The 24,931-nt window shown below is 36.8% G+C and overlaps 2 protein-coding genes across 11 annotated transcripts in view; both read right to left on the bottom strand.

Annotated features, from left to right (window-relative positions):
* Window positions 1–24,931, bottom strand: part of LOC129749972 (cadherin-related tumor suppressor) — a 339,347-nt gene that overhangs the window by 14,477 nt on the left and 299,939 nt on the right. The gene's annotated exons all lie outside the window — the stretch shown is intronic.
* On the bottom strand, window positions 22,139–22,776 carry LOC129749974 (uncharacterized). The gene is made up of 2 exons (XM_055745140.1): window positions 22,369–22,776; window positions 22,139–22,305 (listed from the first exon to the last, which is right to left on the bottom strand). The coding sequence occupies exons 1-2, from the start codon at window positions 22,684–22,686 to the stop codon at window positions 22,141–22,143; spliced, it is 483 nt and encodes a 160-aa protein (XP_055601115.1). The 5' UTR covers window positions 22,687–22,776; the 3' UTR covers window positions 22,139–22,140.

A 24,931-nucleotide genomic window follows, 5' to 3' on the forward strand; every position in this document is an offset into this window, starting at 1 on the left:
CAAGCAGTGATGTCAGTTGAATTGATTATTTTTCAATGACAAAAGATATACCCCTATTTAGTAGCTAACAACAATTTCCTTTTATAAATTTAAAAATTGGGCAGGCTCGGTTCAACAGGAGGAAAAAAGAGATGATGATTTTTCAGAACAAAATATTCAACTTTTCCATACAAACATAAAAATTAAAATTTACTCATGTAAACGTTACTAAAAAATTCTGCAAAAAATCATGAATGAGTTTTCTACCAAAACGGAGCTTTTTAGACCCTAGGGTTTGAGAAATTCAAAAAGACCATTAATGTGGTATTGAAACTGCATTCGATCCGACTATAAAAAATCTCGCGTTTCCAAGACGAACACTCTCGAAACCCTTTGAACCATATAAGGTTGCTAGGCAAAAAAGAAACCATTCCATTAATCGTCTAGCATGGCGAGTGCGTCAATCTAGCTGACATTTGACATAGGCTCACAATATTTGCCTCCGACTCAGTCCCATCTGGTGCCGGCGGCGGCAGACTCGGATCGGAAGACCGGTTTCCGTCAATATTGTTGTTGCAGGAGGAGGACAAGGCTTAGGATGAAAAAAAAACTCGGTCCTCCTAGAACACAAAACGGCCGCTTCTGGCAGCAGCAACAACGACGTTTTGCAACTCATACGCCCGAACTATCGCTCTCTTCTTATCTGCCCACTCCTGATCGCGTGTCCGCAATCGCGTATATCATTTCTTTGCATGCCGGTCCTCTTTCGCTAGAAAAGATGGTTTAGGTACGTCGTACAGCTACTGGCACATTCCGCAACATTCTCCATCATCTCATTTATCCCTTCGGATTGCCAGTGCAGTTTCCTTCGCTCGCGGCGCATAACTAGAAAAATCTCTAACCCATGGACGTGTGGTGGAACGCAGTAGAATAAATTCCCGAAGACTTTCCTGAGCCCGCCCTGCACAACAGCCCAGACCAGATAGGAACCGCAAGGGCCATTCTTCCTTTCATAAAAAAGAGATACCTTTCTGCGGCAAGAATGATTCGAAAAAATCGAAGCATCTCAAGTTCCATTTGGCCGGCTGCGCTGGCTAGTTTCCACAGACAGCCGCGGCAGCAGCAGCAGAGACAGCATCCAGTTGCAAAATCCGAACCACGAGGGGCGAATCTTTGATAAATGCTTATATTAAAAATGTTGGTTGATTGGCTCGTTAAAAAACGACATTCCTAAGACCCATATCCATATAATATTTGTGCATTGTGCTGGTGGAAAGCTCGTGGCGGGGGAGATTTTGCTATTTTCATTCGCCAGGCGGGGTGGGATGAAGGTGGTAACACTTCTTTGTAAAGTGGCGATCAAATTTCACAATCCAGATTGAGAGAATACCGACGGACAGTCCAGTAGTTAATTCAGTTTTAAATGTTAGCAAAAAGCACCAAGGGAATGCGTAAGTGACAATTTTCTGTTACACAAACAAATGGATCGTTCTTTGAAATCCCAGGAAAATTTTTGATTGTTAATTAATGTTGAAAAGCGTGCGAAATGAACTAGCATTTGTCTTATGGTGGGATTTGAACACATATTTTGCGCCTCTCTATCGTGTAATAAACTCTACGAAAGAACGCAACCTTATATTTAGTCAGGATACTCCAAACCTGTAATCTTCGTCCTAAATTTAGTGTAACTTTCTTTTCTGCGCTGAAACAGCCTCAAAGTACCACCATGTGTATAAGCAATGTTCCCGAAAGAAAGTGGACACGGATTATTTGATGTTTTTAAGGAAGTTTACCACCTAGGACTTAGAAAATTTCGTTGAATTAATGTCTGTTAAACTCTGTTTTGAGCAATATACGTAAAAAAATGTTCAAAATGTTGGATTGAAGTAAAGGTAGTTAAACCATCGTAGGACGAATCAATTCTTCACAAATGATGTGCGGAACGTAATTTTTCCATAATTGGGTTAAAATTTTGAAGAATGCGAAGTTCTCGGTGTTTGAGGACGATGAAACAGACATTCAACTAAAAATTTTACTGCTTGATAAATCCTGATGAAGTTCCAAATTCATTCATTAAAAAATTGCGTAATCGGCATCGACGTGCTTTTTCAATTGCTATTCTCAGCTTCAATCCGTGAAGGTCGACTTCCAAAACTATGGGAGATCTCACACATTTCTCCGATTCATACACCCAAAATTCAGCCTCTGTGCCAATGGCGTGTAGTCTATTACATAGCATCATTGGTACAAGAAGATAACGCGACCGGTGCTGATTCGATTTGCTCCCACCGGCATTAATCTCCCAAGTTAACCGAATTGCGTATGTCTGAAAGAAACAAAATAAAAACGCTTTCACGTCCCTCCCTATCGTATCACAAGACGAAGAAGGATGGAAATAAATACCGGCCAACACCAGGCAGCCAGCGAACCGAGCACTGTGCGTGTGAATGTAGCAAAAGCAACAACAAAAACATTGCTTCAATTCACCGGCAAACAACCAGCGGCTAAGCTGCCCGGCTTTAGCAGCTGTGTATATGTAGCGTGTGTATGTAATAGCAGGCAGTAAGCAAACACAGTTCTCATTCAATGGGTTTCCCGTTCCTTCACTCCCGTTCCCTTTCCCGTTTCCATCTTAAGACAAAGGAATGCATTGAAAGGAGGCCAAACGCCGGGAAGCCGCCGTTGTACGTTTTTTTTGTGATTGATCGGTAGCAGAAAGCCTATGACAAATATCCCTCGTCCTTCATGAAGCTCGAATAGCACACTGGTTATGATGTCGGACTTGCAAGACGTTATAATTGGTGATTTGAGTTCGACTCTCCCTACGGGCGCTGTAGTTTATATTTTTATTTTCTTGTTTCTGGGATGAATTATCCAATAGGAAGGAAATCCCATAAAATGTTTTTCGCTTGAATGTAGTGGTCATGCATCATTTTGGTTGAGAGCCGAGTCCTTATGCCAGTTACGGTTTTTCAAACATATCATCTTCGGCACAGTGCACATTTCAGCGCATTATCGGCACAGAGATTTGCTAAATAGGCATTGGATTTTTGCAACCTCTTCTATGGGTGTAAGAATGGTAGAAAACTGCCTGCTAAATAGTATTATGGGGTAGCAATTCCATCTGCAATTCTTAAACTGTTCGAGAGCATAATTCACGATCAAATGTACCTATGATTAGAAAAAAAGATGTCAGATTTTCAGCACGGCTTTTTGAAAAAGCGTTCAACAGTTACGAACTTGGTGGAATTTGTTTCTTGAACTACTCAATGGATGATACAGGGATCACAAGTCGATACCACATACACATTTCAAAGGCTTTTGTTCTATTCGTGGATTCGTTCATACCTAACAGAAAGAGTTCAGTTCGTGAAGCTGAGGAATGCGATATCCAGCGTATTCTCGGTTAACAGTGGTGTACCACAAGGAAGTCCCTCGGGACCTCTTCTTTTCATAACTGTTATGAACGAATTTCCCGAAGTGATGCGTGACGTGTATGTTTTGATATACGCAGACGATCTGATGATGTTCCTTTCAGTTCGAAGCCCCAAGGATTGCTTGACTCTGCAAAACGCACTACATATATCGGTTTTCTGAATGCTGCAGCGCTTTTGGATTGAAAATTGATCCCTCAAAATGTAGCGTGATAACCTTTGCTCGGAAGATGAGTAACATCTTGCATGAATATCGTTTCGAAAACAGCAGTTTCATTGCTAGAAAATCGTCGGAAAAGGACCTAGGCGTCAAGTTGGATGAGGATTTAAAAAAATGTGCTCTTTCTATTGAAATAATTATTTTCACCTGTTTCTAAAATGTTAAAAATGCAAGTTTTTCTCCTGTGAGTCGTTTTCAATAAACAAATTATTCAACAAAAAACATTATCTTATATGCAGGGTTTCCAACAGTTTTTTTTTTCAAAAATCAGGGAACTGGCGTAATAAAAATTAGGCAAAATCAGGCAACGTTAAAGTAACGTAAAATTTAGTTCAAAGTGATGACCTTTGGTCATCGCTCCACATTTTTACTCTAATATGTGTTGTGAGCCTACTTGGTTAAATAATTTTACTGCATCAAGCAATCGAAAGATTCCATGTAAATCTCTTTTTTAAAATAAGAATTAACGAGAATGTTTCGATTGCTTTGATTCAGCCACATTTTCAATTTTTCACTTCAGCTACGGTACCTACTCCAGTTCCTCACTAATCATTTTTCATTACATTCGCAAAAATCAGGCAAAATCAGGCATATTTTCAAAAAATCAGTGAAATTCAATGGCTTATCTGGTTGTCAGGCAGAGCCTCGAAAAGTCAGGCAATGCCTGAAAAATCAGGCACATTATACGTATTATTTAAAACTTGATTCGCTAATCACAGATATTCTCAAGACCTTTTGTCCAGTATTCCATTTTTTTCCAAAGATTATTAATAGTACAGCTCCTCTATTTCCTTAAAACTTGTTCATTCTATGCATTGGAGAATTGAGGAATAAATTGAAAACCTGCCAGCTAGCGCTGACGAAAGTTGATTTTCTTTGAAAAATAGTTGATAATGACAAATATCTGAAAATAAATTCTTTTTATTATCAAATTTTAGATCAACAAATGATCACTAAAAACAGAATCACTTATTCCCATCTCATAATTTGAAGCAATATCAATAGACCGCGTTCAGCTGGAACCGAAAGCTTTGCGAATTGTATGAAATTGAGCGAATATTTATTGATGCACTTTATCATCAGCCGCAGGCAGGGGTCTTTTGCGTCACGATCTCACGAAGCATCAACTAGCAGCTCAGATGATGACGACGACGACGACGGCGGCAATGATGATGATTATTGTAGAAATACCTAATAACAATAGCTATGGAGAAAGGTTGACTTGCATTCATGTTTACTATCAGCAGAGCCCCGGGAGCAAGTTGCTTTATGTAGCTATCGTTTAGGTTTTTTTTGCTCACCGGTCGTTGTTGCAGTGCGGAAAAACGACAATGGCTCAAGTTGGCCTCCGGGATGCCACCATCATGGGTTGATCCGACCCAACGTAGGCCTCTACACTGGGGTGTTTCTAATTGCAACTTTTTTCGAACTTCAAAAACCCTCTAGTCTAAAAAGTTTTCTTTTTGGTCAAAACAAACGATAGAATTTTTGCAGATTTTAAAAATGAGATATAGATACCCGGGTTTTGTTTTGAAATGTTGTAAGAAAAAATGCAAAGATTTTCCGGAGAATGTATCTTTTTTACTTGAACATTTTCGAGTTTCGAGAAAAAAGTTGTAATGCCCCAAACAGAGCATTCTTTTAAGAATGAAAATAATCTAGCAACACTGCCATATTCTTCGTCCAATTTTTAGAAACATTATTTTAACAAAGAAATTATTGACTTTAGATCCTTGAAATGTTGTAATGAAATGATCTACATCAAATTCTCTATCATTTGGAAAATAATATATTAGGGTAACCAGAAATTTAGGCTTACCTCAGACCGAACCTATTAACCTTATTTCATATTTAGAATTGATTTTGTTTGATACACATAATCTCCCAAAGCTTAACAAGCATAATCAAATTCCTGAAGTTCGTTTAATTCAGCCCAAAATTAAAGTTCTTATTGAAACTTTAAATTCCATTACAGATTTGAACGGCCTTCTGTTCAGCCCACAAGTAATCGATTAATCAACAAAACCAAATTCTCCTCTCCTTTCTTACTTTGGTCACCACCAGCCCATGTGGTGCTGCCGGTTTATCGGCATCCATCTTTATTCCTCCCATCACCTCAATTCATCTTATTTAATTGCTTTGTTTTTGGCACGCACGCCAGTTCTGCTACATATTTGTTCGATCCTCTTACTCAAGCAATCAAATAACCTAATGAAAAAAATTAGTCCCGATACCAGATTTGAACCGCGACCCTTCGAGATGATAGTCAAACAAGCTTCCACGACGCTACGCCTAAATGTTGCCTGATCACTATCTAATATTCGAAGTGGTTATAAGTTTCCCTAGAAAACCCACAAAGGCAGCCATCGGCCAGCAACGAAGACGCATGTTAATTATTACTCAGAAACATTACGAAACGGCATATTAACCAAACATCCGTTAAAATAATATCGGTTTATAAAAAAGGAATTCCATGTTTATAACTATTAAGCATAATTTTACAAATTCTTGGGTTAATCTTGATATTTAATTCATGAATTGCTTCAACTGACTTTAAATGTGTGATAAATTCGTGATAAGTAAATACAGTTGGACGAAATTTTTTAAAGACAAAAATTCATTTTTTTTTTCAAAAACAGTCCTTTGCGAGTTAGCTTTAAGTTGTTCTTAGTTGAAATTTCGATATAAATTATACAATTCAACAATTTTCAAGCTACAAGAATGATTTATTCATTATATGCCCTGTTGTGATGTTCGTTCACATTTCATATTAATGAAATGGCGGACATGTCTCAAAGAAGGCTATTTGAGGAACTTTTTGGAACTTCGAGTTCATAGAAGGCCTTTTTAGACTCAATTTGGAACTTTTATACTGAATGGATACGATAAACATGTCGCAAAAAGGCTATTTAAGGTACTTTTTGGAACTTCAAAACCAACTATGTAACAACTTGTACGTCTCGGTGGCCGAGTGGATAGCGTGGTGACACGGTAATCGCATGGACCACCTGAGGCATGGGTTCGATTCCCATCTCGGTACTGGATGTTAAATGTTAATCTTAAGTTGTCCACGTTTATTCAGTCTGTGAGCCTTAATCGGCTAAGACGGTGTATGTCTTTTTAAAAAAGGCTATTTGAGACCCAAATCGGAACTTTTATACTGAATGGATGCGATTGACATGTCACAAAAAGGCTGTTTATGGAACTTTTTGGAACTTCGAATCCAAAGAAGGCTATTTGAGACCCAATTTGGAACTTTTATACTGAATGAATATGATTGACATGTCACAAAAAAGGCTATTTGAGGAACTTTTTGGAACTTCAAGTCCATAGAAGGCTATTTGAGGCCCTATTTGTAACTTGAATACTGATTGATGCGATTGTCGTGTCACTAAAAGTCTATTTGAGGAACCTGTGCGGTGCCGGAACACATAACATGATTATAACACCCACAAAGCAGACGAACCGGCAACACTGCTTACGACACAGCATCAGTTGACCGCGTACCCCGTCCAAGAGAACACGTTCCTAGAGAGTGTCACGTATCCCGCAATCGGAACCAGCAATCAGGCGATTCCCTAAGGCCAAGACGGAACCGCATAGAACCTTTTGTAACTTTCATGCTCACATTCGAGAAAATTCGGTACCAATTCCCTTTGGAACCTTTGTTCAGCGAAATTCGAACTTTGAAGGCACGAGTTTAGGTAGATATGGGACTTTTGGTTGCTTGGGCTATTATTAATGCTAAGAATGTGAAAATGCCCCTCCAGACGATAAACCCAATGTTGCAATTGATCAATCCTGCACCCCCACGCATTCATCACTCAATGTTCAGCATAAATACTCATTTTTTCACTTCTACGAATCTTCTTAGTTGCAGTGTAGGAGAACATTCAATTCGGGATTGAAGCAGTGATGCCACATTTAAATCGGGTTTTTCGAATCCAAAAAAAATCTTTTATCGGTATGAAAATCCGAAAAATCGGTATAAAAATCGGTATTTTGGGGTGATTTAAAATTGGTAGTGATTCTGAGATCTATCTGAGATAATATCTTGTGTGCTTTTTCTGTTGTTTATAGATCTTTTCATTAGTTTTCAAGAGTTCTTAGAAGGTTTCTTCTCTTTTATTTTTCGAACATGTTGCTTACTTTGGATTTTCATAACTGAGGCCTTTAATGCCAAAAAAAGGTATAAGTGCATAAAAGTAAATTTTGAGAAAACACGATTTTAAATTATCCGCAATTGAATGTGTGATTTTTTCGCATTTCATCGATGTATCGTGAACGGTGTATAGGTGGATTATTAGTACTAACTTGATCGCACTGTCACACAATGAGAATTGCAGATAGAAAGTTTGATCTTCGGCAAAGTTGTAGCTTATTTCATAACAAATATCTTTGCGGAAAGTTGAAAAAAGGTTTGAAAAACTATAAACTACTGCATTGTGCGACGACGCGATCAAGTTAGTGCGATTATTAGCCCATACACCGTTCACGATATATGTATCAATGAAATGCGAAAAAAAATCACACATTCGATTGCGAATAACTCATCACAGTCAACTCGTATCGCGTCACAATCTTCTACAAACTTGTTTGTCATTGTTTGAACTACAATTCCTGAAATTCTGAGCTTTCTAACATACTGGAAACATATTTTAGAACACAAAGAGTGAAAGTATGTCGATTTTTAATACATTTTGCCGAAAATCTCCATACAAATTTCAATTGCTTTGCGCCAGCTCGTGCTTCTTCCAAATGACCTGAAACTTTCAGAAAGCCATTTTTTCACCTAAATGCACCAATCTAGGGGGTGCCGCGTTGAAAAAAAAGTGTTGTAAAAATCATCCTATACAAAGTTGGGCCAGTCTAATCCGCACGTCAACTGCTCAAATGAAGGGAAAAGTTCATATTTTTTGAAGAGCAAATGTTTGATGTTTTACTTATCTCACTACGATTGTAACAATTATCGAAGGGCACTCGTCCAGTTTTTGTTTCTTTAAGCACATGAACATGAAATCCCTCGGCGGCGGTTATTTTTTTCCTACAGCTGACATGCTTTTTGGTTTTTTTTTTTGCAAACAATCATTAATAACTGATTCGAAAGTTTCGGAGCGTTTTCGCGAACCGGTTTTGGTTTTTAGACCAGCCCAGTTTCACACTATTCAATCACAAAATCACTTTAACACTACCATCATTTTAAAATGCACTTTTTGTAAACTAAACTGTTGCTCGAAATCTCGTAACTAGTTATTTTTTTTCAATTCAAAGTTGTGAAACGCATTTATTCTATTACCGTTCAATTAACAACACCATTCATTTCCAAAAAATTTCGTTTATAGTTGCTGAAAAATTTAAAATTTTAAAAGCGAGCAAACGCGACTTTGAAACTCGACCGCAGAGAAAGTGTGACCGCTCTCAGTCAAGGCCAACTACGGAGTCCTCAAGACTCTAACAACATTCTTGTTTCTTAACATTGGATGAAAAATATGGCAGTGCTGCTAGATTACTTTCATGTAATAATGAATGCTCTGTATGGGACTTTTAATATAACTAATTTCTCGCTTCTCCCAGTGCTTTGCTGTATTCGACAAAGTTGTAGCCAGAAAATTTTCCAGTAAGCTTCATATGTTGGAATTTCATTTGTGAGAACAAAATATTCAAGAAAATCCTAAAAAGTGACATTCTCCGAACAAATTTTTGCGTTTTTCCATGCAAAATTTCAATTCTAAACCTCGGTACCTTAATCTCATTTAAAACATCTGCTTAAATTCCGTCATTAGTTTTGAACAAAAAGGAAACATTTTAGACTTCAGAGGTTTTTGATATTCGAAAAAGTTGCAATTCGACACACCCTACCCTACACTGATATTGAAACTATGGGGATGACACGCCTATCTGCTCGTATTATCTGCCCCTTTGGTCAGTGTTTTGTAGCAGACTCTGTTGCACTGTTAGCTGTTGTCATCCACCTTTTACCCACCTCGGGCTCCGTTGTTCATGGCATCAATAATGAACGATCTTTGTACTAAGGCAGGTATAGAGAGGGCATCGTTTGGTCCCGATGAGCCGAGGATCAAACGATTTTCAAGAGCAACAAACACGAGCGAGGGAAAAAAACGAGCAACTGATAGTACACATGAAATATTTGAAAATTCTGGCTGGCGTGAACTTGTGGGCGCCGATATCTTGGGCACCTACAAAGGAACAACTGGGAGGCCAGAGAACGGGGGGCACTACGGGACAAACACGACAACGTGCCCCGAATCAACAGGGGGATATTGCACCGAGAAGTCCGCACGCCCGACTTTCTTACCTTCGGGGCTTTTTTTTCTCTACCTTTGTCTTTCACCCGCTATCGTCCGAAATATAAATAATATTCTTAATCGATGTCAGCGCAAATACCGGGAAATTAGCAACAGAGTCTATAATGGGTTTTTCGTTACCGAGATATAACTGCGGCTAGAGGTTAGAAGCTAGTGCCATCAAGTCATGGCCCAGGCTATAGATTTTGTCCGGAATGCCCAGGAAGGGCTCCCGGAGAGCCGAGTCAAGCCGAGATTGAACATTGAAATATTTGCCATGTTCTCCATCGGCACAATGTCAAAGGTTAAACGGGAATTGCTTTGTGGGCTATTGGATGAATTGAAATGGGGGCCAGCCAGTTATCATTGCAACAAACTAGCCCCACGAATGATCCTGGGAATGGATTTAAATATTGTGGGATTTTTAATGCTCAACTAATCGACCCCGGTTCGATCGTTACAGTTCTGATAAGTCTCGGTTTTTGTACAAATTTTTGTATGAAAGAAATTGCCCCTTCTAAAGAAAATATTTTGGAATAATGTTTTGTGAGGTGACTGGTTTACCTATTATTCTGTAATATTAGAAGTAAAAATTGAAAACTACCTCTTGAGGACTGGCATTTTCTAAAATATTTTACCACTTTTCGTTGTCAACATTTGCTTTTTTTTTCAATTTTCCAGGCTTACAATTCAAGTCAAATTTTTATTACTGGTGCATATCGCAACGTAGCGAAATAGAATGATGAACAGTGCGTGAGAAAAGTTGTGCAATAAACATGGAACAGAACTCGAAGCGAAGAGAAATCTATTGTTCGTTCTTCAATCGAAACTGTTCATAAATCCTTACGAGAAATGACACAAAAATAGAAATAATACCTATTGAACATGCCACCGCGCCGATGTCGTGATTAATAAAACTTTAGGCCTATAGCTCATAATTTATATCCGTTCCGTCGTGAAATTCCAAATTCTAGCGAATCATGAGTTCGCATCCAGTGCAGCATCCTGATCGATTGACATCTAAGTACCGATGTTGTTAGCGATGTCAAAAGCAATCTCGGAAATGAAGGGAAAAATCTTGTCTTTGCCAAACTATTTTTCCACCCGTTTCGTTTGCAGCAGTAGGTAGGTACCTAACTGCATCACATCCAACGACCAGTGACCCAGATGGATCCGATTTGGCCTCAAACGACTTCCATGGGGTTTCCATCCCATGCACATCTCGTCGTTCCGTTCCTTCTCGTCGTCATCCGTCTGATGTGAGCGGATTTTCCGATTTTGATAGACCGAACGGGCTTCAAATCGAGGTTATGTTATGTCTTTCAGCCATGACCATTTCAGTTGTCAATTACATATCGCTAGGCGATTGTTTTGAATATAAAATAATAACAATAATAATTATTATTGGTACAGATCTATGTCTACAGCCGCGCAGCTTCGGGTCGCCGGACAAACCTGGCCGAGACGTCTCGTCGTCGTGGTTGGTCACAGGGCCCTTAATCTGCTATGGTCTCTATCCATCCGCTTAGCTAAGGAATCGTCCAGCGTCGCGTCCCGTCGGAAGGTACGGTTATATTTTTGTTTTGTTTCGCCTGGCGATATTCTGTGCGATAGTGCGAAGGCGCGCGCGCGCGAGCTTGTTTCGCCAACATGAAATGAAGCCTCTATGATCATCATCATGGGCCCAAGCGTGGGAACTTGCAAGGCGAGCACGAAATTCTTTATGCATTTTCAATTTTTTTCTTATACCCACCACACTTCCCGCGTGTGTCTCCACGGGATCATGGCGATCCCGGGGAAAACTCGGCAGTGAAGTGTGTTTGCTCCAAGGAATATTGTCTCCCATTCCTGGGGTTGATTGTTGGAACAAAGCGGAAAGATATCATGTATGAAATTGGTAATACTTTATTGCGTTGCCTCGGAATGTGTTGCGATCGTGGGTTCCAATTTGGAACAAAAGGGAACCAGCAGCGCAGCGAGCTCTAGTTTCTGATTTCTAAGCTTCTGGTGTGTAGGATACAGATAAACAATTTTTTTTGATTATTGGAAACTAAAGCAGAGTTGTACTTTCATAATAAAATTGAACATTTTTAAACATTCAACTAAGTGTTGAGATCGTGAGTGTAATTTAGGCACTATGAAATTCTCAATTTATCAAAATTTACCATCAGAATAACTCACGGAAAAGGAACAAGTTTTCCATATCTCTTTTCTAATATTGACAAATTTTATCAACGTAATAAAACCAAAGCATTATCGTTTTCCAGAAAATGAAAATGAGAACTAGTCCTTATTAAGGGGTGAAGGTGACTGAATCGATTACAATGTTATTTTCAAAGAAACATCGGCAGAGAATAAATTGTCAATCCGCCTGTTGTACATTAAACATTTTTAATGGTATGTAATATTTTCTCAAAATTTCTTATTGGCTGATTTCTGGCTAGAGCTATCAGACGTTTTCAGCCCAAATCGCCAATTACAGCTACAATGCTTTGGAAAAAAAAATATTGAAAAAGTTTAATCAATATTGATGTAATATTGTCCACCACAATTAATTTTTTTTTCAAAATCGTTAAAACTCATATATACCATTTGCAAGCTAGCCTTCAGCTTTGTTTTGCATTTAAAAAGGTCAAATTGAACTTAGAAAAATCGAGGTACAATTCAATAAGTATGTTTATAATACTGTACAATACTGTACTGTAATGCTTACAATTTTCTCACTACACGGGTTATAATTAAAAAAAAAACTTTACGCCCTGTACCCAAAAACATGACAATAGCAAACTGTTTTCAGGATGTCCAGGCGTTTGGAGCTAATTTTTTTTTTTATAATTTTGGCTCTAACATGTGTTCTAAGCCTACTTGGTTGAATAACTCTACTGAATCAAAGCAATCGAAAGATTCCCTTTAATTCAACCACAATATAAGAAAAGTTCAGATAGTGGTATTTCGATAGCAGGAGGCGTTTTCGATTGATGAAAACGCTCACTGAAGAAGATAGTAAGATGCTATCGAAATATATAAACCGGTATCTGAACTTTTCTTATACCGTGGTTGATCTTTCAATTGCTTCGAATCAGTATAGATTTAGTTTAATGACGCTACGAAATTTAGAGGTTTTTTAAGGTTTGCAACGCACTCTTTAGATATATTTTAATGAAAACTGGGATTCTCTCCAAACTTTTGAAGCCACGTTTAATGCTTTTACAAAATAAAAAAAAATTGTTAAAATTGAAATAAGTTATTGGTGAAAACTCAGTGCGACCTTTTTCGTTGCGTAACATCAGGAGCAAAACACTGTTACAGAAAAATCGTGTGATGCGATGCAACGAAAGAAGTTCGCTCGTAAAATTACAGCACTCTTATATTGAAAGAAAACCATTAACTATAAGTTTTTTGTCAATTCATGCAAAAACGTGTTCACACAATTTCGTTAATTTCTGTCGTTAACACGTTCGTCGTCACGCTCATTCTTATTATTTCCTTATTTTTCAAAAAAAAAAACAAAAATATTTACCCTAACTTCCCCTACTAAGTTCCTTAAAAAATCGAATTTTTCTAAATTTTTCATAGATTTAAGAGGGGCTATCGATCTCGTTTCCAAAAATATAAATATCAAAATTTTAATCCAAGAAATGAAAAATGAGGTTTTGTCACAACTTTTATAGGTTTTGCCCCACAGTGTCCTAGTGGAAAAGACGATATTGGCTTAAGAGGCGCAGATTTTTGAGTCTGCTGCAATGCATTTTTAAGGATGCTGTTGATTGTTTGTGTTGATTTGGCCTTGCGGAGGAAAAAAACGGAATTGGCTTAGGAAGGCCTATTTTAAAGGTTGCTGCAGATTGTATGTTTTTATTTCGCCTTCCGGTGGAGAAGGACGGATTGACTTAGGAAGCCCAGATTTTTAAGGCAGGTTCCTCCGATTGTTTGTGTTGATTTGGCCATCCAGTGAAAAAAAAAAAACGGAATTGGCTTAGGAAGTGCAGATTTTAAAGGCTGCTGCAGATTGCTTGTTTTGATTTGGCCTTCTGGTTGGTAAGGCTGATTCTTATACTCTTTGGTAAACAGAGACAGAGCGTCAAGAAAAGCACAGTTTAGGAAGGCTGTTTCTAAGAATATTTATGGATTATTCCGCATCTGGTAGACAGAGACAGAGCATCAAGAAAGGCACAGTTTGGGAAGACTAAAAAATGTGTCTAAAACTGATGGCTAGATGGCATACTGTTATGCATCGTTTTTTATTGGAATGATCCGTTACAAATTAATCAAATTTTATAAAAATAAAATAACATAAAAGTTGTACTCGGCCATAGTACTTTGAAATATACAAGATAGGCTATTCCGCTCTCTTTCAACGTATTGGTAGGAGGCCCCGAAAAATAGTTAAGAAAAACTGGCGAATGTATGGAATTTTTCAGAAAACAACATTTTTCTTAAAATTGACAAGCATTAAAATTATGAGAAAAATATGCACTTAGGCATTTTAATGCAACAAACAATATTTGGCTTTTCAACATCTCTAAAAGTAATATTCAATGGGCTATTTATCGATTTCAAACTAAAATCTGGTGATATTTTTGCCATGTGTGGCCTTTTTCTTATGCGATTTGAGTGAAAATTTATACAAATTGACTTGAGATCATTTAACAAATTTTTAACATGGACAGAAGAAAATATATCATTGTTTGCTCTCAAAAAACAGGGACGGCGATGAAAATTTTTTTTGAATGCCCATTATTTATAGTTCAGATCCAAAAATCCAATGCAAAAACTAGTTTCCGATGACCCTGAAGAAACAACCTTTAATCTGAAGCCTTTTTCAAAAGAATCGAATGGCTATCGATGGAGAAATTAATAATTTTGATTGCCATTCTATATAAAATTGCCAAATTCTCATTACTATTTTTGTTGGTATGCAAGCATGCTGTGTACATACACGGAGCTTCGAAGTGAGGTTAAGCGCAATGGCCTACCTGTTATTTTCCATGTACTATGGTACTCGGCAACTCTGAAGATAAATAAAATTAAATAAATTTCTATGGCAACGTTTGTTATTTTGGCAACACTAGGCAAAACAAACAAAACAAAGTCAGTCATTGACTCATTGATCTATTACTGTGAGTGATAGACGTGTCTGAGTGAATCTTTGAGTTGAGATTCATAAGAATCGTTGAATTACGACAGTTTTTAAACATCTTAACAAAACCTAAGGGCTGTTTAGTTAATATTTACTTGGCCCTTGAAAAACTTATATGTAAGGCTATTTTTTCATTTATAGTTTTTTTTTAATGTTGACCAAGAGGCTTGGTTTAGAAAACTAGGTGATGTTTTTAACAAAGTTTCTCAAAGCAAAAATTGTTACTTGGAATAGTTTTTGTGTCTATTCAGAAGACAGTGCCTAATGATTTTTGCCCATGTTTCGCACCGAGTATGTTTTCAGGAAATCTATTAGGTCATATCACAGCTATTGGAGAGGTATTCGGTCTTCTCGAGACCTCCAACGCAATTAGGGAACCGACCGCAAACTTGGCATGGCACGCACGCAACAAACGGTCATCAGCTGTTTCTTTTCCCCGTCGTGGTCGTCGTTCGTCGTTCGTCTTTAGTTAGGAGTGGATTGTGTGGAGTTTTTTGCCACCCCCTTTTTCCTTCTTCCCTGTTTGTCTTCGATTCTTCGGCCGGGTCATTTCCGATAAAGTGAGTCACAAGTGGTAGTGCTGGTGAGGCTGTTGGTGGAATAGCGAACGAATTCACCAGAAAGGTGACCTCAATTTAGCACTATTTTTCTGCCTGATTTAATCGGGGCTTGTTGCTTCTGCCTTTTTTGCCCACAATGTTTTCGCCCGGGTCCATAAGGGTGGTTCGAGAGATGGAAATACAGTGTGGTTGATTCAATTAAACTTTGTTTCTGTAATTGTTGATGAAAAAATCAACAAATAAATAAATAATTGCATTTATAATCATAGCATCGTGTTTAAAAAAAATCATAAATCTCTGACCTCAGCTAAAGTTCTTCATGAAACGTTATTATTAAAACGTCATGATGATTTTAAGATGAATTTTCATCATAAGTACAAACATCCATTGTAGAAAGCTGCTCATAAGGCGGACCATCAAAGACGCAGTTAGCTGATGTTTATTTTGGTATCCTCTCGAGAAAATAAACCAAAACCCTTTTAATCCAATGAGTGATGAAACGAATGAATCAAGCCTCAGCCGCAAAGAAAAAGATAAAAACATTACCCAACCCGCGAGTTGGCTTAATCTGGTCGTTTATTTTCCATTTTACGTACCCCCTTCTTCTGCTGCTGCACTTCACAGCATCCTCTTTCTGACCACACCGTCTGCCAAAATCAACAAAAGTCACTCAACAGAAAAGGGACGGAGCATGAATTTTGTTTTGTATCAGAGCAACATTTAATCAAATGTCATTCCATCAAATTGATAATTATAATTATTATTTTCCTATACGTCCATTTCGTAAACACGCTCCGGAGTCCGGACACGGATGGGCGATCGTCGCACCAAACTCCTTCACCCTCCAGCAGACATGTGGACTCCTCCCCTTCCATCGAACGGCACATGGACGGACCTGGAGCTGATGGTGCTAACTTCTTGCTCTTTCTCAGCTCAGCTCAGCTCGAACTTTCATCGTTATGCTTTCCAGCACTTCCCGGATTCCTGACACTATCATGAAGCCGACTCCCTCCTCCCATCCCAACCGCAAGAGCGCAGCGTCATCTGCAAATGGGTCCATTCGGACTGGAGGGCGAGTGCCATATTTTCACATCCTTAAGGTAAGAAAGAAAAGGCATCTCTCTAGTGTCTAGTGTCAAAGTGATGTATGTTGCTAAATGTTGCCGGTGTAATGTGTGTATGAAAAACGACCCAGCTCTAGACTGAGGCAGGGAGTAGAGTTACCTATTTAGTTAGAGCTACAAATAGGAAAGGCAGATCATCCCATACCTACCTACCTACGTTATAAGTTATGATGAGGTTACATATCGTACGGTTAATTTTTATTAATTTTTGTTTAGTTCGCAAGTGGCAGAGAGGCTAGGATTTAGCAAACGGTTTCAACATTGTAATATTTGTATTTGATTCTACCTTTCCAATCCTCTTCTCTTTTTACATTCTTAAAACATTTGTTAAATTTAATAAACTTTTTTTTTAATAATACAAATATTTGGCTTGATTGATGTGTTTGTTAGGAAAAACCATCGTGCAAGAAGATATTTTGCCAATACGAAGCACACTTTTACATGAGGCAATTTGTATTTATTTTGGGATATCCTCAAGCTGAGTAATCACTCTTCAACCTTAATACCAGAATACAATAGCTCGTATCATCTTACTTTGTAGAACATTCGAATTATTGCCAAAGTTTTCATAAGCTGAATGAGCTGAAATTTTGCATGGTGACTCCAAACAGATCAAGAAACAAGATTTAGATTCCGACACCACTCCATAAATTTCTTTGGATCACCAGAACCTAAGTGAAATTTGGAACTCAAAGGTTTTTTGGGCAAGGATGGTTAAAAAACTATTTCACTTTGGTGAAGGGGGGCTCCCATACAAAATCAAATCAATATAAAAATTAATTTATGACAAAACTCGCACACTTCTCAGCTGATTTTCATAAAATTTGGTTCCAAAGCATGTTTGACACAAAAAATTAATTTATCATATAGATTGGTCCCTTTAACTTTCAATATAGAGGGTCCTCATACAAAATTAATAAAAAAAGCACCACTCGTTCAAATATAATGCGATATTCATGAAATATGGTTGAGTGCGACGCATCTCTAAGCTTTTGAATCGATTTTCATAAACTCATAAGCTTGAATAAATAAAAACAATTGATTGTCAGCAAGTTAAAATATAAACACGACAATAGCAATGATCACACTGACATGACATTTAGAACCAAAATTCAATCATTTGATGTCTAATTTGTTTTTGTCAAATTTTGCAGGTTCGCAATACTGACAAAAATGTTGTGTAGGAAAAATGTACCTGTTTAGCCCGATTTTATCGTAGAAATTGCCTATTTTTTTTTAAATTAGGCGGCACTTTCTACCTGTGATGCGATGCGAACTTTGGAATTGATATTGCGTACTGTTGGAAAGATTATGGTCAGTAACAATAGGGTAGCCCTAAGTTATATCGAGGTTTTCAAAAGCCAAAATATGCCCGCTCCCACCTCCTAATATTGATTCTTTTTTTCAAAATAGCTAACTGTGTAAAATTCCACTACACGGAAAAAAATTGCATGGGTTTTTCTAATACAGAGTCATGATAATTTTACTATATCCATCGTGTAGTATTTTCGACCATGATTTAGTATTTTTTACCAAAAATCTGGGCGATAATACTATGACGTAGTATTTTTACTATGCTTACTTTGACAGCTCATAGTAATTTCCTCATGGCTTAATTACCATGCGCATGATATTGGGATATTACACAATTCGTGTTCTTAAAATTACTATGCCCATGGTAATGTTCAAACACCGTCATTTGTGTTGTCGAAAATACTATGCACATTATGATTCATAGAACTTTGTGCGTCGTTCGATTGTTTTTTTTTTTCGGGTCAGCCGGTCGGAATTTCGGAACGCGAACAAAATTGTTGCGCGGGTACGTCGTGGATATATGCTGTTTCAACTAACCAGGTGACCGGCGCACTTGGTGTGAGGATTGGAATCAGTCCATTTGTCGGATTGGGAAACGCATTCCCTCAGGTGAGTAAATTTTAAATTAAATTTGTTTGTTACTTCTGATTCACTGCTTATGGAATATGCTAACAGATTTTTTTTTTCTATTTTCTTGAATGAAATGTTTTTTCCTCTCTATCTTTTAATCTTTAGCTGTTCCATTCGTTGCAAACCGAATTCCCCGGCCGTGGTGATCTCCCTCCCAACCAGCCGCTGAAGATTAACAGTAGGATAGCAATTTCCGGAAGAATAATCCTTGCCCACTTTTTGGATCGTTGGTCTCAAGATGACTGCCAACATCCATTTCGATTCCAGCGTAAGTACAACAATTACCAAATTTAATCTGCTCATTAAGTGAAATTTTTTTATTTTTTTTCAGTGCCTGACCATGAATCATCAAAGTTATTAGTGGAAAAATGTAAAAATGTAATTTGTTTGAAAATAAATTATTTCCAGATCTCGAAAAAATCGCAAATAGTGTTATTCCTATCGCGCTGCAATATAGTTATACCATGGCGCATGGTAATTTTGTTGTCGAATCAAGTAACATGTACTTATTTATATCATAACACGTACTAGTTTTATTATGAAACATTTAAATTTTACCATGCATGATGTAAAAAATACTCATGATTTTATTGACAATTTTACTCACGTAGTCGAAATTACTATGCGCAGCCAAAATCAACACAAAGTAAAATTACTATGCACATGGTAATATCAAGAACAAAACATTATTGACTCAAAAATATGGTTGCGTGTTGTTCATTTAAACCACGGATCTAGTAATTTTACTATGTTTTTCTTTTGAGTGTATGATTGTACAAATTAACGGCGACCCTGAAAGCTTTGAAGTTGAAAATTTAAAAAAAAACTGATACTTTCCATTCAAAAAAATAATAATTAATTCCGTCAACACAGTAAAAACTTTACAACTCAATTAAAGTGAAAATTTAAGCAGCCATACTTAAACCGATATACACCACTTAACGAGAAAACGGAAGACACGAATAGCGCTATCTGGCGACAGAAATGGAAGCATTGCATTGTAACTTTTTTCGGAACTTTGATCAGAGATGCCAGGTGTCCTTATATTTCTGAATTTGTCCTGATTTTCGTGGGCCGTTTTGAAAAAAATTCTTGAATTGACCTTATTTTTGAAAAAAAGGTCTTAAAATGCCCTGAATTTTCCTGATTGAAAAAAAACTCAATAAAGATCGAATTTGTACTCAAGTTATGAGAATATTGACCAAATCTGTAAAAGAATAGTTTTATCCATTGCACCGATGGTAATCTTCGGTTCAGATGATTTTTGAATGGTGTTTTTCGATATGAATTGCAATCCAGCGAAAAAGATGCTCACTTTTGTTGCATATATTATGGCGTCTACATCACCTGTGAATGTTTTGTTTATGCAGTCTAGTGATGTCCTTAAAGATAAATCAAATTCTGTTTTTTGACTACAGCACCTTGCATTCCTGTTTGACAATCCGAAAAAGTGTTGATCAGGGATGCCGTCCAAATAAATTTTCATCACTTTTTTCTTAAGTTTACGTACAACGATAAAAAAAATTGAGAAATCTGATATAATTTCCAATATTCGTTATAAGCTTATTTTAATTTGAAGTGCCTAGTTGCAAGAAGAAAAAAATATTTATTTTGAATAATGTTAATCTCTATTCAATCCAAAATTCACACCAGCCTTTCAAGTTATTCGAAAGACTTATATCTGAAGTTTCTCAAATCAACATTTAAGTTATATTTCCATAAAAATATATATAGAAATTAACAGGAAGTTCGTTGATGAATTTTTGCCATTGTCATTCCATGTTGGATACAAGCTGTGTATAATTTTGTTCAATGTATGATAGAGCTTTGATAAATGGTTTAACAAACCTCATATTTTGATGATGATTTTGAAATTTCCTGAGTGGCAACAATAAAATGTCAATAGAAATTAATTGAAAACAATCGCCTTGATACCCATTTTGTGGGTGAATGTTTTCAAAACATGGAAAAAAATTCTTAAAATATTTTTTCATCATTTTATTTCTTCATTTTCGTGTTGCAGGAATAGGATTGAAAAATATTATTCACTATAACAGTGGTTCCTGACCAAGTCGTGTTCGGAATACACGCTATCACGAATTTATCGAGTAAGTGCTTCCATTTTTTTCCGCTAGAGTATGCTGATGCTGTCGTCTTTTCGTTGAATGGAGAAAACGACTGTTGTAAATATTGGTTGAGTATATTTGCTAAAGTGCATCAAAATGTAAATCAAAGATTCAGCTTACAAATCTTGTTTCCATATGCTGGAATATGATGGTTTTGCCTCACGCGTTTGTTTATTCCAATATTTCATCCATGCAAACATTAATTTTTATGATTTCAGCTAGTAAATTTTTTTGAAGTATTTTTTACCCCTAAACAACCAGCCCAGATGGGTCGAACACATGATATTGCGTCCGACCGGGCCACATCTGGGCTGGTTGTGGGTAGCAATGTGGCTTCTTCGTCACTTACTACAAACAGCCAGCAGGTGCGCGGTAAAGAATCACACAAGTAGTTTCATGCTGTCGATAAAAACAATGCCCTAAGCTCACAGTTTCACCATCTATTCGTTTCTTCTACCCAAAGCGCTCTAGCTTTGACCTTTCCACCTATCAATTTTCATGTCTATCATAATTGCTCTCTAATTAGATTTTCAATTTGCCGATATGCCACAAACTTAGATAAGGATTTAAAAAAAGGTCCAAAATCAATTTATCAATCAGCAAAATTCGTAAAAATTATCAAGTAATATTTTTAAATTTATAACGCAAAAAAGTTTTGACGCAACAAAATGATTTATTACATTTAGAGAACCTTCTAACTCCCAAATTTGGTGGTCCCATACAAAATCATTTAACATTGATTTGTACACATTTTAAGCAACTTTCCTGTGCTAAATATCCATGCAATATGGAACCCAATCAAATTTTAACATAACAACGAATAGATTCAATATGTACTTACATTCAAAGGACTCAACAAGAAGGAGTAGTAGCATATTTGTAATAAGTTTAGACTTTTTCGTTTTGGAATCAGACACGCTCGATGATCGGACGTTCTTTCGAGCTGTAGCTAAATTCAGTTGTTACTCAGAGCCAGAGCCAGAAATTTAAGTGGTTTATCTACCCAAGAGAGTTGAAAAACAATTAACTATGAGAGGTTTTTATAGTCAGTATTTGATTGAAGCTTCCTCGATTTATTCTAGTTGATCAACTTATAAAGAATTATTGTAATTGCTTTATAATACCTTTGGTAACTTTTTCAAAAATTCTCAAAATATATAAAATCCTAGGTTTTTTATAAATATATTGGTTTTGTGATAGTTGTCAAGAACATTGAAAACTTTTTATTTAAGGTCACTCGCTACTTATTTCTATTAACTATCTTTTTTTTTTCGGGGTGAATTCGGTATTACAGCTTAACAACTCCATCTACCGAATGAACATTTTATTCCTCCAAGTGGCGAAATACTGCAAATAGAACAACGTTACGTTATCCGGACGCCGCGTCAGTAAGTCGAATCGATACTCTCCATCCGGAAAAATCGAGGGGTACGTCAACCTTCCAGCAACATAGCGATTGATGCTAAAGTTTCCCTGTTGAATGAAACGAGCGTTGATTATGCTAAACAAATTTTTCTTCGATTCTGCACAAATTACACTCAGCGGACATTTGAACGACGGAAGTTCCTCAAGTAAATTTCCCAGCGTATAATTTACGATGAAATTATCACTACGCATTCCGTCCTTGTAGTATTTGCACAGATCGACATCGAAATCGAACGATGAAAATTTCTGGTACGAGGTTAGTTTGTAGTAGACATCGAATCTGAAAAGGGCCACGGGCTGTGGCTCAATGAGTTCCGCCAGGATCGTCATCTCGGTTGGGCTGTTTCTGACCACTTTGAGGAAACATTTGTGCACCAGTGTGTATTTGTAGGGTTGATCAGCGCATATTATTTTCGTGACACGAGCCATGGAATCTGAACGCGTAGTCGGATACGAGATGTTCCGACTGCTTGCGATGGCCACTGAGAGCGCTGCCCAAAAAACAACCACAATGTAGTTCATGCTGACCGGTAACTAGCTGAAAATGGGTTGAACCGCTGCCGTTTTTAAACTCCAAACAACTGCTAATGACTTAGTTGATAATATCAACTTTTTTTTTATTATTCAAGTATAGTAAGTTCAAGCACGTGGTATGTAAGACCAAAATTAATGAGCCGAATGGACAATTAGGTCCAACAATTAGATGCAACAAACCAAACCGAATAAAATTTATTGGTCACTGAACTGTTGGGTTATTTGTTAATCGAGGTAGAATTCACGTATGAGCTTTGGTTCGCTCGGAAAATGGATACTTGAGGTTTTAAAGAAATTTGACTGACTCAGACACAGGATTAAAATTAATCAATCAATCAATTCCCAGTATAACATTTCTAGCTCCCGAGGTACCGTCAACTGAGACATCATGCAACATTTTTCAATTTCATTGGCTTCATGTCCACAGATATTCATACCACTTGTACATCAAAACTTTTAAGGTAGATGGGACATCAAATTGACGCCAGAAAAAAAAATTGGTTTCACCAGTTATTTTTAAATTTATAATAACATGCGGTTTTCACCCTACTAAGAAATAGGGTTAAGTTGCAAAAAACATTGTTTTCGATGAAAAATCAAATGAAAACGTTTCACCAATTACAGTAGCTTTGGGTTGTGTTCGAATTAAATTTTACTTCTCATCTGTCAAAAATGTTTTTAAAGAAAAAGCATAAGTGTGCTGTATAAGTTTAGGGGTAAAAAATACCAAAAAAATTCTACTAGCCGAAATGAAGGATGAAATTTTGAACTAAATAAATGCGTGATGCAAAAAAAATCATATTCGAGCAGATGGAAACGAGATTTAAAAGGTGAATCTTTAATAGCATTTTGATGCATTTTAACCCGGACTGGTAACTGAGTTTTAGAAATACTTATTTAAATGAAAATGGGTGATTGTCCGAAAACTATTTTTACACTAACAGTGTTGGCATAGGATAAATATTTGAAACGGCTCATGGGCATCATTTTTCATCCATTCCCTATCGATTCTAGTTTAGTCGCGTTGTCGAGTAATTGACAAAATAAAAAAAAATCATATTCATTTTCACGGGAAGTGTAAAACAGGCTTCAAAAGTCAAGAGAAAAGCTGAAAAATAATCACATGAAAATGATTTTTACCAAGGTGGCGTTCAAACCTCAACTCACAATTTTGCATTCGAATTTATTTCGCTAAAACAAGTTGCAAATTTGGAATTTTCCAGTACAAACTGGGCATACTGGAAAGCTTATGAAGTATGTATATTCAGATTCATTGAAATGATCGTAATAAGATAGGATTGAGGTGATTTTTACAATATTTTTATGTGGTTACGCGTTAAAGTTGTAAATGTTTTTCCAAATGATTGATTTATTCTATTTCGATACAAGGTTGCTGCCTATGAACTACTTTTTAGTAAATGATAAACTTTGATTTTCCTGTTAGCTACAGCTCAACTATTGTGTTCGATTTATACAAAAATATACACAAGTTTTGAAAAAAAATTGAATTCAGTTATTGTTTTTTTCAAACAACAGTTATTCTTTGAATTGGGCTAAAATTACTGTATTTATCTAAAAACTAGAATTTTGCGCCAATGAATTAAACTCCAAACAACTGCTAATGACTTAGTTGATAATATCAACTTTTTTTTTATTATTCAAGTATAGTAAGTTCAAGCACGTGGTATGTAAGACCAAAATTAATGAGCCGAATGGACAATTAGGTCCAACAATTAGATGCAACAAACCAAACCGAATAAAATTTATTGGTCACTGAACTGTTGGGTTATTTGTTAATCGAGGTAGAATTCACGTATGAGCTTTGGTTCGCTCGGAAAATGGATACTTGAGGTTTTAAAGAAATTTGACTGACTCAGACACAGGATTAAAATTAATCAATCAATCAATTCCCAGTATAACATTTCTAGCTCCCGAGGTACCGTCAACTGAGACATCATGCAACATTTTTCAATTTCATTGGCTTCATGTCCACAGATATTCATACCACTTGTACATCAAAACTTTTAAGGTAGATGGGACATCAAATTGACGCCAGAAAAAAAAATTGGTTTCACCAGTTATTTTTAAATTTATAATAACATGCGGTTTTCACCCTACTAAGAAATAGGGTTAAGTTGCA

This window comes from Uranotaenia lowii, chromosome 2, assembly GCF_029784155.1.
Source record: "Uranotaenia lowii strain MFRU-FL chromosome 2, ASM2978415v1, whole genome shotgun sequence".
Classification (NCBI taxonomy): Eukaryota; Metazoa; Arthropoda; class Insecta; order Diptera; family Culicidae; genus Uranotaenia; species Uranotaenia lowii.

Coding starts and splice junctions, on each gene's coding strand:
- LOC129749974 (XM_055745140.1), bottom strand. CDS start 22,686: ATGGCTCGTGTCACGAAAATAATATGCGCTGATCAACCCTACAAATAC. Junction 22,306..22,368: donor CGTTCAAATGTCCGCTGAGT/GTAATTTGTGCA, acceptor TTCATTCAACAG/GGAAACTTTAGCATCAATCG.